The sequence below is a fragment of the Garra rufa genome, chromosome 8 (assembly GCF_049309525.1).
Source record: "Garra rufa chromosome 8, GarRuf1.0, whole genome shotgun sequence".
In the NCBI taxonomy this organism is placed as follows: domain Eukaryota; kingdom Metazoa; phylum Chordata; class Actinopteri; order Cypriniformes; family Cyprinidae; genus Garra; species Garra rufa.
The window spans coordinates 23192039-23206290 of record NC_133368.1 but is presented as its reverse complement, the minus strand read 5'-3'; the positions used below and the strand labels follow the sequence as shown (position 1 = coordinate 23206290).

The window sequence follows — 14252 nt, the reverse complement described above, 5'->3', positions numbered from 1 at the left end:
AATAAAATAAAGAAAACTGTGCACTTTAATGAAAAGGTTAGAGATTACTAATTATCTCTAAACAATGGGATAAAATATTGGGATTGTAATGGCTTTGAGACGGGTAGAAGAAATCAAACCCTCTAGCAGCTTGTCATGTGCCCTGATTTAGTGGAACTCCCCCAGTTTTATGGTCAGTCAGAGTGACAAATGCATTTCTAGAGATATTCTTTTAAATTTTGTAAGGTCATCAGTTCATATAATAAAATAGCCCAATTAAAGAAAGATAGAATGGAATTTTATGTTTCTGAAATGTATCATTAGCTTTTTTAATTTTCTGTCCCAGCACATGACAAACCATCAAAGCTATAAAATGGTTTGCTAAATGATTGAAAAGGGTTAACAAAAATACTTATAAATCAAAGTTTTTTTTTTTTGTTTTTTTTTTACATGATACACTATTGCCAAAAGTATTTGCTCGCTTCTAATGAACAGGTTTGACTACTTTAGTAATTTCCATTAGAACAAACTTAATGTTTGAGCATAAAATGATATTCTAGGGAATTGTGCTTCTAATTTTATAGAAAGAGTTTGGACAGGAGCCTCTTCAATTGTAAGATGACAATGCCTTTGTGTATAAGGCAAGGTTCAAACCGAAATGACTGATTCAGTCAGTTTGAAAGAACTTGACTGGTCTGCATAAAGCCATGTCCTAATCCCAGTTGAACACCTCTGGAGTGACTTTAAATGAAGACCTTGAGCCAAAAACGCATCGCCAAACACCAATGACTTGTACAAACACCACATGGATAAAAGTATTAGGACAATCCTTCTTTAAAACAGAAATAGGCACTTCTAAAACTGTGGCAACAAAAATGGGAACATAATTAATGTATTTAAAAATTGTATTTCCATCTCTGTTGAAAAAGTTTTGGATTTGTCAAAAATGACTGTAGGCTACCGATATGTACAAGTCATTGTTTGGTGATAACTTTTTGGCTCAATGTCTGCATTTAAAGTCACACAGAGGTGTTCAACTGGGATTAAGACGTGGCTTTATGCAGACCAGTTAAGTTCTTCCACACTGACTGAATCAATCATTTCAATTTGAACCTTGCCTTATACACAAAGGCATTGTCATGTTAGAACTGAAGAAGCTCCTGTCCAAACTTTTGCTATTAAAATCAATTCCCTAGAATATCATTTTATGCTTAAACATTAAGATTTGTACTCATGGAAATTACTAAAGTAGTCAAACCTGTTCATTAGAAGGGTACTTTTGGCTATATAGTGTATGTATTTTGAATCAATAGCCTATCTTTGTTTTGATTTTGTGGACCTAAAATTTTGTGAATTGCTAAAACTGCATTTTTATTTCATACACTGAAAACACTTTTTGAACAACTATTAAAATAATACAGCCTACAAATAACACTTAACACACATATTTCTTAAAAAAATCTTTATCTTGCCATTACCACGCTGGTTGTTTAACCTTGCTGCAGGGATCATGATTGGTTAAGCTGACTGTCATCTTAGTAACTGGCCAATGACAACTGTGCGCGCCTTTACCGGTCAAGTTTGAAAATACGTTAGTTTGAGTTGGTGATGTGTGTGCTTCTGCTCAGCAAGATTACGCGGTCTGTCCCTGGTTATTTGAATATTATTTTAAATTAACTCGCGTTGTGACATGCTGAGAACAAAAGCTGGAATGTGAACACAGAGGAAGGACGGACTGGATCTGGGAGGTCCTGCAAACAGATTGCTGATATCAGGTAAGCAAACATATTTCAGTCTTTCTAGTGTTATGTTCTTTCTGTGTAAGTTACAAATGAGGTAAGTTAACAGACGCACTAAGACTTGCATCTTTGTGTGTACTGGCTCATCAAAGATGTTAAACCAGATGCTAATCGCGATTAGCATATTAGCACGTATTTGTAGCCCCTGATATTGCTATGTGTTATAGATAGGCTACAAATGTTGTCAGCTAATTTAAACGCAATGCATGAGAAGGAGCAATGAGTACAGTAAGTGATGAAAGTGATATTAAAGCTAACTATATCTAACTATAAAAACACAAACTGCTACCAATAACATTATTTTTAATTTTTAATCTATTAAAATATAAAGTTAAAAGTATGGTTCTTCTCATAATCAAAAAAATACATTTGTAAGACATTTGCCCCACTGATTATCAATATGACTAACTTTTTTATTATTTTGTCTTTCTTCATCTGAGGTAACAAATACGGAGAACATGCTACAATCATCAGTCCTCTATTTATTTCACTACAAAAATATTATGAGTCCTTCATGAGCCTCAAATGGGTCTGGATAAATGCAGCTGCAGGTAAAATTATTAGAAGTTTTGGTTTGATTTGAGTGCACTAATTTTTAAGCTACAATTGTGTTTATCATGTTATGATACATTTATAAAAAGAGTCTATTGTTGTGAATCCAGTGTCTTTGGGGATTCACATTTTTTCTTTTTGGATTGCCATGATTTAGGCATATTCTTACATTTTTAATTATATAATAACTAACATATTCAAACCTGACTGTTCATGTTTTCGGAATGATTTATAGTGGCAAATGTTGGTACGTTTAAAAAACATTTTGTATAAGAGTTTAAAAGAATTTTAAAAGTGAAATCTTTATTTTTAAGGACTTATCAGCCCACCCCAGACCGACTGAGGATTCAGCTGATTACTGGCAATATAGTGGAGGGCTCTTCTTTATCTGCTACACTCCACTATAACATCTGGTATGGATTTATTAACTATTTGCAATGTGCGAGGAGTTTTGATTTGATGTTATTAAAGTGTTATAAAAAGTACTTTTTAGTTTACTTTTATGTCTATTTAAATTTGTTTTTACATAATTTACTTAATACAGTGTGCAGTTAGGATTCTGAATTATGTGTAATGATTTAAATTCTAAATTGACTCTAAAAATGAATTTGCCAGAACCTACAATTACGTGTTATTTTATTTTTTATTTTATTATTATGTATTTTTTTGTTAAATCTTCAGGTAGTAAAAAAAAAAGTTTTAGTATTTTAGTTTATCTAACAGCTCTAACTTATCAGGGTAATTACCCTTTTTTTAACAGCTCTAACTTATGTTATTAAAACTGTAACCCTTAAGTCGATCCATCCTGGAAATTTAAGAATGGTCCACATTTGTGATCAACTCATTTGTTTTCCAACGACACAAAGAAGAATATTTTAAAATTTCTATTTTAAATGCACTCATAAATCATCAGCATTAATAATATTAATAATAATAAAAAATACTTTAAGCATTATTTTGTTGGTCGATTCCATCCATGGACATAGAATATAAATGCGAGAATCTGCCTAATAGTATAATGAAAAAGTCTTTATCAAAAAAATTATTAAAATTTTTGTTGTTATTATTATTATTTTTTTTTTAAATGGTTAACTCATAACAATAATTGTAGTGGTCCTTTAAAACACATTGCATATTCATGCTTCATAAACTGATTTTAGCAATAAAAAATTTAATTAGATTAGTTTGAATGAATGAACAGTAATTCTCTATTGATTTCCCTAATGCCCCTCCAATGACGATCCAATTCTATGACAATTCAGAATTATTATTATTATTTTTAGTATTATCCTGAGTAATAGTTGTTTTTCTTTAATATGTTGTTTTTACATGTAAGTAACACAATTATTTTCATTGTAAGCATTACCCTAATTCAGTCAAGCACAAAACTGCTATTTGTAATTTGATCTTGCATATTCAGTATATTTAAACAAATTTGTTTTGCAGAGGTTCTTAATAAGGCTGCACTGATTGGCAAGAAGCTGATGGGGATCTCTCAAAATTGGAACAAGAGACGGAGGAGTACAGAGGATGTCTAGAATGCACGAGTGACTGTCTGAACTGTAAGCACAAATGTATAGTTGCTGCTGCTTCTAATTGTTTCCAATTTATTTCCTGTTCAAATGTTCAAAGCTTTCAGTAAATATTAGGTCAAATACAGGTTGAAAATGTAATAACTTTTACATTATTTTGAACAAGTAGGTTTATAACTTTTAAGAGATGCTCTTTAAAGGTCAGTCAGTGGTTACCAAATCTTTACAAGTAAAAAAATATATATACATAGACAAAACCAAATTAAACCCTACAGCTCATGAAGATACATTGAGGTCTTAAAGGGATAGTTCACTGAAAATTTGATGTTTATCTGCTTACCCCCAGGGCATCCAAGATGTAGGTGACTTTGTTTCTTCAGATATTTAACTCAAACCGTTGCAGTCTGTCAGCCATATAATAACAGTGGATGGGCTTGGTGCTTGGTTTTACCTTTAAAAGTAAAAAAAAAAAACATGCACAGACAAATCCAAATTACACCCCGCGTCTCGTGACGATAAATTGATGTCCTAAGACATGAAACGATTGTTTTTTTTTTTTTTTTGTGAAAAACTGAATAGTATTTATATCATTTTTTACCTTTGATACACAGCCAAGTCCAACTGTGCTGAGCGCGAGCTCAGCCTCCGGCTCATTTCACGTGTACGCGCTCTGGCATAGTATACGCAAACGTTATAAGGGGAAATCGGTGAACAGTCAGCAGTCCCGGATGAGTTTGCGCAAGCAAACTTAATTTTTTGCTTTAAATCGGTTTGAACAATCAGGATAAGTGCAAGTAATTACCATTTTGAATAGCTGCTATACCAACAATCTCTGTGCACTGTGTAAACAATGAGTGTCGTATTCATGCGACAGATCGCTTCCGGCATTAACGTGTACTACGCCAGAACGCGTACACATGTAACGAGCCGGATGATGAGCTCGTGCTCAGGACAGTTAGACGTGGCTGTGTATCAAAGGTAAAAAATTATATAAATACAGTTCAGTTTCTCATAAAAAAAACAATCGTTTCGTGTCTTAGGACATCAATGTATCGTCACGAGCTGCAGGGTGTAATTTGGATTTTACTTTAAAGGTTTGTGCCCTTCCACTGCCATTATATGACTGACAGACTACAAACAAAGTCACCTACATCTTGGATGCCCTGGGGGTAAGCTGATAAACATCACATTTTCATTTTTGATTGAACTATCCCTTTAAAACGATCGGTCTGTGCAAAAAAAAAAAAAGAACAGTATTTATATTATTATTTACCTCTGATCCACCGGAACGTTCTGCTGTCCTGAGAATGTTCACCCAGTCCGTGTGTGATCTTTCACGCGTATACATCACTCATTGTTTACATGAGCATATTGGCCTCTCAAAATGGTAATTACTTGTGCTTATCCTGAAACATTACATTTCCTTGTGTGAACTCATCTGCGAGTATTGACTTTTCACCTAAAAAGACAAACTTTTGACTACATTGCCAGAGCATGTTGATGCATCACACGTCAGCTATTGTGAACGTTCTCCATACAGCTGAATGTTCCGGTGGATCAGAGGTTAATAATGATATAAATACTGTTCAGTTTCTTGTACAGACCCATCGTTATGTGTCTCAAGACCTCAATGTATTGTCACAAGCCACAGTGTTTAATTTGGTTTTGTCTGTGCATGTTTTTTTTTTTTTACTCTCAATGATTTGGTAACTATTGACTGTCATTATATGACTGACAGACTGCAATGGTTTGAGTTAAAAAAATATTTTTTTGTGTTTTACTATGAAACAAAGTCACCTACATCTTGGATGCCCTTAGAGTAAGCAAATGAACATCAAATTTTAATTTTTTTTGTGAACTATCCCTTTAATCTGACATTAATCTGCTTATTTAAATACTGTCCTTGTGTGTCTCCAATAAAATTTAAATTTGAAAGTATTTTAATCTCACTGTGTGCTTTAATCCTTTAAAATGTATGTGTGTGGTGTTGATATTCTTTTAGATGTAACCCAGATGATAGCTAGCTTGGCCCCATGCATAAATTGCTGGGGCCAGCATAGAACCCATGGACAATCCCAGTTACAGCCCGTATTTCAGCCCATGTAGTAACCTTGTAGTACCCAAATCTGGGAACAAGATGGGTCTTGTGCATGTTGCCCAGTTGGGTCCCACCTAGTGGCAAGTGCAATCTAATGTGAAATCCATGTGGGCCGTTAACATGGGGCCGTTATGGAACCCGCGGACAATCCCATATAGAGCCCATTTTTCAGCCCATTTAAAACCCTCATTGGCCCCACATACAAAACTTAGCTGGGTTAAAGCTGGGACCCATGTGGGTCTTGTGCATGTTGCCCAGTTGGGTCCCACCTAGTGGCAAGTGTAGTCCTATATTAAATCCATGTGGGCAGTTAACATGGGGCCATTATGGAACCCGCGGACAATCCCATACAGAGCCCATTTTTCAGCCCATTTAAAACCCACATTAGGGCTGCAACGATTCGTCGACGTTGTCGACAAAAATCGATAATAGAAATAGTCGACAATGAATTTCATTGTCGATGTTGTCGCCAGACATGTTTTCTCCGACCGAGTGAGGCATCTCTCTGCCGAGAGTCGCACATAGGCATTAGCTTCTGTGCTGAGCGATAACATACAGAAATGGCGGCGTCCAATGCACTGAATGCAGCAGCTGCGCGTACCAAAACACGCCCGTTTCACACATACTCCGTCGGCAGTGCGTATTTTTTTTCCACACCCATGTTAACGGATTACAACGTTCACAATGTACGGACTGTAAACGCGTTCTGTGTGAGCGCAAAACGAGTCCGTGCTGCTTCTGCACCGCATACGTAACGCACACGGACTGTAGACGCAATGCAGACTGAGTATGTATGAAACAGATATAAAGTTTGGGAGCATTTTAGCCTGCTACGGCGAATCAAAAGATTACCTGCATGGTTTGTAAAGCAGTCCTTGTGCATCACGGCAGCACCTCTGTGATGCACGAACATTTAAAGAGAAAGCACGTCGGACAGTTAAATGAAACCAGTTTGGCTGGCCTCGGTAAGATTTAAATAACATGGAAGCCAATACGTTTTGTTTTGGATATACATGTTTGTTTACGGTATTATTGCTGCTGATGTGCCTGCCCCTGGTTTACAGGAAGAAAATGTTTACTTGATTTTAATTTATTTTTTCTTATAAAACAAATGTGCCTGTCCTTTAAAAAGATTATAGAGTTTCTTAATTTATGCATTTATGTCTGTACTGACCGATTACTGTGCCTAAATGGCTTTAGACAGGGCATTTTTATTTACTTTTAGTATGAATTGGCCTATCAGCAGCAAAGTTCAATAAAATATGCATTTTTCATTGAAGTACCCCCTTCTTTCTTGTATTTACTATAATTTTCCACATAATTAAAGCAATCTCATGCTAAATTTGAGAAAAATTGAATAATTATCCGATTAGTCGACTAATCGTTTCAATAGTCGGTGACTAGTCGACTATTAAAATAGTCGTTAGTTGCAGCCCTAACCCACATTGGCCCCACATACAAAACTTAGCTGGGTTAAAGCTGGGACCCATGTGGGTCTTATGCATGTTGCCCAGTTGGGTCCCACCTAGTGGCAAGTGCAGTCTTATATGAAATCCATGTGGGCAGTTAACATGGGGCCATTATGGAACCCGCGGACAATCCCATACAGAGCCCATTTTTCAGCCCATTTAAAACCCACATTGGCCCCACATACAAAACTTAGCTGGGTTAAAGCTGGGACCCATGTGGGTCTTAAGCATGTTGCCCAGTTGGGTCCCACCTAGTGGCAAGTGTAGTCCTATATTAAATCCATGTGGGCAGTTAACATGGGGCCATTACGGAACCCGCGGACAATCCCATACAGAGCCCATTTTTCAGCCCATTTAAAACCCACATTGGCCCCACATACAAAACTTAGCTGGGTTAAAGCTGGGGCCAATGTGGGTCTTATGCATGTTGCCCAGTTGGGTCCCACCTAGTGGCAAGTGCAGTCCTATATTAAATCCATGTGGGCAGTTAACATGGGGCCATTATGGAACCCGCGGACAATCCCATGCAGAGCCCATTTTCCAGCCCATTTAAAACCCACATTGGCCCCACATACAAAACTTAGCTGGGTTAAAGCTGGGACCCATGTGGGTCTTAAGCATGTTGCCCAGTTGGGTCCCACCTAGTGGCAAGTGTAGTCCTATATGAAATCCATGTGGGCAGTTAACATGGGGCCATTACGGAACCCGCGGACAATCCCATATAGAGCCCATTTTTCAGCCCATTTAAAACCCACATTGGCCCCACATACAAAACTTAGCTGGGTTAAAGCTGGGACCCATGTGGGTCTTGTGCATGTTGCCCAGTTGGGTCCCACCTAGTGGCAAGTGCAGTCCTATATGAAATCCATGTGGGCAGTTAACATGGGGCCATTATGGAACCCGCGGACAATCCCATGCAGAGCCCATTTTCCAGCCCATTTAAAACCCACATTGGCCCCACATACAAAACTTAGCTGGGTTAAAGCTGGGACCCATGTGGGTCTTGTGCATGTTGCCCAGTTGGGTCCCACCTTGTGGCAAGTGCAATCCTATATGAAATCCATGCGGGCAATTAACATTGGGTCATTATGGAACCCGCGGACAATCCTACATGGGGCCCATTTTTCAGCCCATTTCAAACCCACATGGGCCCCACATACAAATGTTGGCTGGGATCAAACTACTGCACAAGCAAACCAAGCGGCACGTTTCAGTCACTCTCTGTGTGAGTTCCCGAATCTCATTCTCAAGTCAAGAATCGGTTGCAGCGGTTGTCGGATCACCAGTACACTGAACGAGAACCGATTTCTTTCGGATCACCAGTACACTGAACGAGAACCGGTTTCTTTCGGACGCGTTCGATTCGAGAATCGATGAGCTGATACTGTGCGCATGCGTGACTCGTGCAGCTGCCAAACAAACAAGCTCCTGCTATGACTGACTCCATCTGAACCGAACTAGTTTTTTTTTTTTACCACTGTCTCTGCTAATACTATGAGCAGTTAACTGAGGACTTGAATGAGGGGATCTGGTGAAACGTATGTTTATAACAAATAAGTCTTTATGGATTGTGCATGTTCAGTAAGCTGATCGTGTTTCTGATTAGAATTAATTTATTTTATAATTTATTAAATCAAGACTTGTAAAACTTACTCATATGATCACTGCATATCACTGAATATGGGTGCGTGACGATAGTAATTACGTTAATGACGTCATTACGTCATAGCGTAAAAGAACTGGTGAACCGGTTCTTTGAAACGAACTGTCCGAAAGAACCGGTTCACGGAAAAGAACCGAACTTCCCATCACTAGCTCAAAATCGTCGACAATATGCCAGTTCCCCCGTAAAATAACTTCTGAATCGTTTTTTGAACTGGTTCATTTAAATGATCTATCTGAACTAACCTTTTCGTGGAAACGAATCAGACTAATAACTATTAGCGAGCAAGAGGAAAATTAATGGGTGCTTCTCAAATGGAAGACTGCATCCTTAAACTCGAGTTTAGTAATGACTCGTTTTCATTCGGTTTATTTTCGTCAATAGAAGTTCAGGGACATTTGATGACTACCAGCCGAGATATGCAGCCTTCATGGGATGCAGCCTTCCGTTTAAGAGGCACCCATTTATAAGTTTTGTTGAACTGAAAACGGCTCTGAACGAGGAGTCGATTCCCCGTGATGGGTTTGGAATCGATTCTCGACTCTCAATGCCTCGGAATCGATTCTTTTTGGAATCGATTCCCAGCCCTAACAGCATACTGTGAATGGAGCTACTGTGAGAAACATGTACGTACTACGTAACCTACACACTTGTAAATAATTGACGCACATAAATTAAACCTGCATCAAATATATTTAACTGAATCGTAGTATTTGTGAATTTACAATTATGCATCATTATAATTTTTAAATGGGTTAAATATGTAATGCAGGCAGCCTTGGAAAACAGTCTAATAATGCGTCTCATGGATTCTCGTCTGTGAAATGCGCCATCTCCGGTATTTTGCCGGTTACTCTGCACGGGCAAAATGATATAGAGGATTTAAAAAAATCGAATAGTCGATTAGAATCGACAAATCGTGACAGCCCTAGTGAAAATAAAATTATATGTAGGCCTACATGCAACACCGCTTCATTCAGTCTGACCAATCAGATTGTGAATGTACTGTATCACTATGCCTTTAGGTTCGCTGTCAAAAATGCAAGTGTGAATGCTAAGCAGACCAGGGCCAAATGTATTATTTTACCTTTTGTTCTGAACCAAATTAAGTAAACGAACCAAACTACAAATGTAAACACACACTAATGGACATTCTATGTCAGAACACCTTCTCCTGCATCAGCAGCGCCACACATAGGCCTATGCCTTGTGATACTTTAATGAATGTGTGTTGAAGACTGACACAGAAAAGAAGAAAGTGTTGAATAAAGTCATTATTTTTTGTTTTCTTTGCGCACAAAAAGTATTCTCGTAACTTCATAACATTACGGTGGAACTACTTTCTGGGCCTTGAATGTGTCTGTTGTGTTGCTCTATGTGCAGGGTCAGAAAGCTCTCAGATTTCATCAAAGTATCTTGATTTGTGTTCCGTATAGGAACTCTTATGGGTTTGGAAAGACATGAGGGTGAGTAATTAATGACTGAAATTTCATTTTTGCGTGAACTATCCCTCTAACAAAAACAAAGCAAGTCATCTGCAATATGTGAAGATTTCTATTGTGCTGAGCTATGTAGTGCATGTATAATTGAAAGTGCATGTGTATCGAGTATAGTGCCTATAGATATTGACTGAGAATCTAATCATTTTTATCTTCAGTCACTCAGATGTTTGTAATTGGTTGGACAAGTCAAAAGTTTATTTCCCTCTTGCCCCCAGCCTTGACCTGATTTCAGCCTTTGGATTCCATGTACACTTGGATGCAAACCAGTCACCTCAAGAAGTTTCTCTGTCTATCTTCACAGAGAAGACCTCAGGATCTCCACTACTCCCTAAACTGATACATACCTCCATGGAATTCCATCTTGATGAATGCAACATCCCTACCTTCCCTCATTTAGAAAAAACAGGTAATTTACAGTGTTTTCTTTTCTCTTCCTCATAGTTGTATTACTGATGATTTGCTGAACAGGTGCACTTTTCTGAAGGGTCGCTAATGTATATTTAGCATTTGAAACCTGAGAATACTGCCCACTGATTGGTGGATAGGAGCACATGATAACCAGAGTGCCGTTGCAGCTGTGAGCTGTTGCCCAGCGTTTCTCAGGAGGGAAGAGTTGGGGAGGCTCTGGCAGCTTGGGAAACGTTTTAACTTTAAACTCACCGGTAAGCAAAGGAAAAACCACAAAATCAAACCGCACACCTGATTACACTCTCCAGCACTCTTTGCATGGCCTGCTCAGTTGGATTGACCATCTTCTACAGCCTGTCGGCAGATGAAAGGGATGCTTAGAGCGATGCTGGTCCTTTAAACCACAGCCTGATAAGAATCATCTGACTTTTATAGGCCACCGTTGCAGGAACAACCAATTTACCAATTACTCAAAGCTGGAACTTATTCCTGGACTTTGTTTTTTTCCTGGAAGACTATCTGAAGCACCTCACCTCATGGGCAGGAGTTTGTTAAAGTCCCATCCACATTCTTCTCAATCTTTTTGATGAAAATGCATAGAAAACCAACATTTGATGTCATTTTCTTAGAGTCGGGTCCTAAAAAAGGGTAGTTAGTGGTCATACCTAAATTTAACCTGCAGCCTCAGAAGGCATTGGAGCTCCACTAGCTAAACAAAGCCAGCCAATCAGCCTGCAGCATTGGCTTACATGACAAATAGCTGGAGCGATTCAGAGCAGCTGTCGCAAGGCTTCAACCAGGAGGCGCAGCGTTTTGGGGGGTCTTAGGTGTCAAACTCTCTCACCTACCAAGGCCTGCCGAAAGATTTCAGTTCAAAATTAGGATTTTTGCTTTTGTTGAACCACCCACACTAGAGCATCATCTCAGTCAGAGGGAAACTGACTTGTTTTTGTCTTTGTTTAGGTTTGCAGGAATACATAAAGTGGAATAGCAGATTGGGACACGAGTGGATGGAAAGCGAACACCCTTCTTTACTGTAGGGTTGCTGAAATTCTACTGTAACCTTCTATAGTAAAGGTACGTCAGCTTCTACACTTTTAATTTGGTTTTTTAACTTCAACATTAAACTTGACAGATCATTCCTGGCGTATTGTGAACATTGTCCTTCAAGTCCTGGTGAAACTGAAATCCTTCAGTGAGGGTCACTTTAACTTCCTATGGTTTATTTTCCCTTAAACAGCTGTTTATTTCTCACTGTCTGCAACCAACAATTCATTGAATGCTGGTTGTATTTAGTTACATATGTGAATTTGCTTTTGTAGACTCAGAAAGTCTGTTTGAAGATGGCATCAGAAGAAGAGTATGAAGAAGAGATTGTGGAGGAGGAGGAGGTAAGATACAAATTTATTGCAATGCAGTTCATATTTTACCATCTGTTTAGAGGTCGTCCCCTCTTTCATTGAAAGAATAACAATAATGCTGCTCTACATTATTTTGCTTTGCCACTTAAATAGCTTATATAGGCTTTTCAGCTTAACGCCCCATAGATCTCAGTCCTATAGGTAGGATTGAACCCTATGAATAGTGATCTATGATACCTCCACCGTCAGCAGTTCAGTAGGAGCTGCCATGTCGTATATGATTAGCATTGGATCCCATTTCAAATGACCTCCTCCTTGGAGGCCCTAGTGCAGTAAATTCCATTCAATCCTTGTTTTATTCCTAGTAATCAATGTATCAGTGCAGTCTTTTTTAAACAGATGTAATACATTTCATGCCTTGACGAGATGTCAGTTACATATGTGGCAAAGCGTCATTCATTTGACAGTTATGTAATGACCTCTGCAGCAAGATCTTATTGTGAACATGCTAATGTAATGTTTTTCTGATCAAACCAAACCAGCCTGAATGGAAATAACCATTGTTAGATATAATACTCTCAACTTTTATACTAACAGTGGGATTATGTTCTGTTCAGAGGAACTAAATCGACTGCAAGCTTCATTACGAGTGGAAAAATGTATTGTTTTTTAAAGAAAACTTAGACAATTTATTTGCGTAATTTGCATAATCTGGGATATAATCCACGTTTTGTAGTATTTTGAAGAAATACCACAAGATTTAACCACAGCTCCTCTTGAAGCTTCCAGCAGTTTTGTGTTTTTGTCATGTTATTCATTGAAATACTGTAAATGTGTCTGAGTGTTCAATGGAAGAGTGAAAGCAGAAGGTTGATACTTTAATTCAGTATTTCCAAGAGAAATAGAGTTAAAGTACACCTTGTATACTTTCAAATCCATTTCTGTTGTAGATATCTTATAGGGGTTTACCAAACCATTGCATTTATTAGGTATTTTTGAAAGAACTGTTTGCTTTTGGAATCCCCTTTAACATATCCAGGAAATGGAAATTCGCCATCTTGGATTTTTAGAAGATGGGAATCCCAACAGAATATTTCGGAATACATATACGCTCTGATTTCACTACTACTTTCATCTACACTTAGAATAGGATCTGAAGACATCAGCGTTAATTAAAATGGCTTCTTTCATTGGATCTGTGGAATGCAGAGATTCACATTTTGTTCTTTAACATTTTGTTGATTTTTCAGAAGTTACTACACTTTAAAAAAATAAAAGCTCCAAAGGGTTGTTTTTGCGGTGATGCCATAGAAGAACCATTTTTGGTTCCCCAAAGAACCTTTCAGTGAACGGTTTTTTTTAAAGATTTTTTTCTGCATTTGAAAGTTTCCATGGATGTTCCGTTTTTAACTAATTTATTTTTAATTAGTGTATTTACTGGTTATAGTGTTTTATAGAATAATATAGCACTAATTTAAAAAAAGTATATCCCAAATTTAGCCAAAGTTTTGTGGAATTTTTTGATATGCTTTTCTCCCCATTAATGGAAAAGCAGCCTTCAGCTTTGGCTGAGTTGTTCTTTCCAGAGATACAAATATAGAAGTGGACATCTACGGCAGAGTCGCAGAGAGGCAAATGAGACGAGCCGTGTTGTAAATTACACTCCTCTTGCTGTTAACGTCATGCTGTTAAAATGCTTTGGGGGGAGGACCTGTGGAAAAAAACATCTGTAAATGGTGGAGAGAGATTTTGATTCACACCGTATTTTATGGAATATTCACCACTTTCCATCTCCTGTATCTTGCCTGTTAAGTGAAAAAGTATATACAAATCAAAAATCTTAAAACTATAAAAGTCTATATGTATTTCTGCTATCCACTGGTCTGAAT

At 37.8% G+C, this 14252-nt stretch overlaps 1 protein-coding gene and 1 long non-coding RNA gene across 2 annotated transcripts in view; both read left to right on the top strand.

Annotated features, from left to right (window-relative positions):
* The first annotated feature begins 2240 nt into the window (after positions 1 to 2240).
* On the top strand, positions 2241 to 5658 carry LOC141341213 (uncharacterized). Its single transcript, XR_012356636.1, has 3 exons — positions 2241 to 2329; positions 2645 to 2743; positions 3777 to 5658. It is a non-coding gene; the product is annotated as an uncharacterized lncRNA (long non-coding RNA).
* Positions 5659 to 12345: 6687 nt separating this feature from the next.
* LOC141340123 (nebulin-like) overlaps positions 12346 to 14252 on the top strand; it is a 126529-nt gene continuing 124622 nt past the window's right edge. The window contains exon 1 of the mRNA XM_073845053.1: positions 12346 to 12393. Coding sequence (XP_073701154.1) covers positions 12346 to 12393 — 48 coding nt within the window. The remainder of the gene's footprint in view (positions 12394 to 14252) is intronic.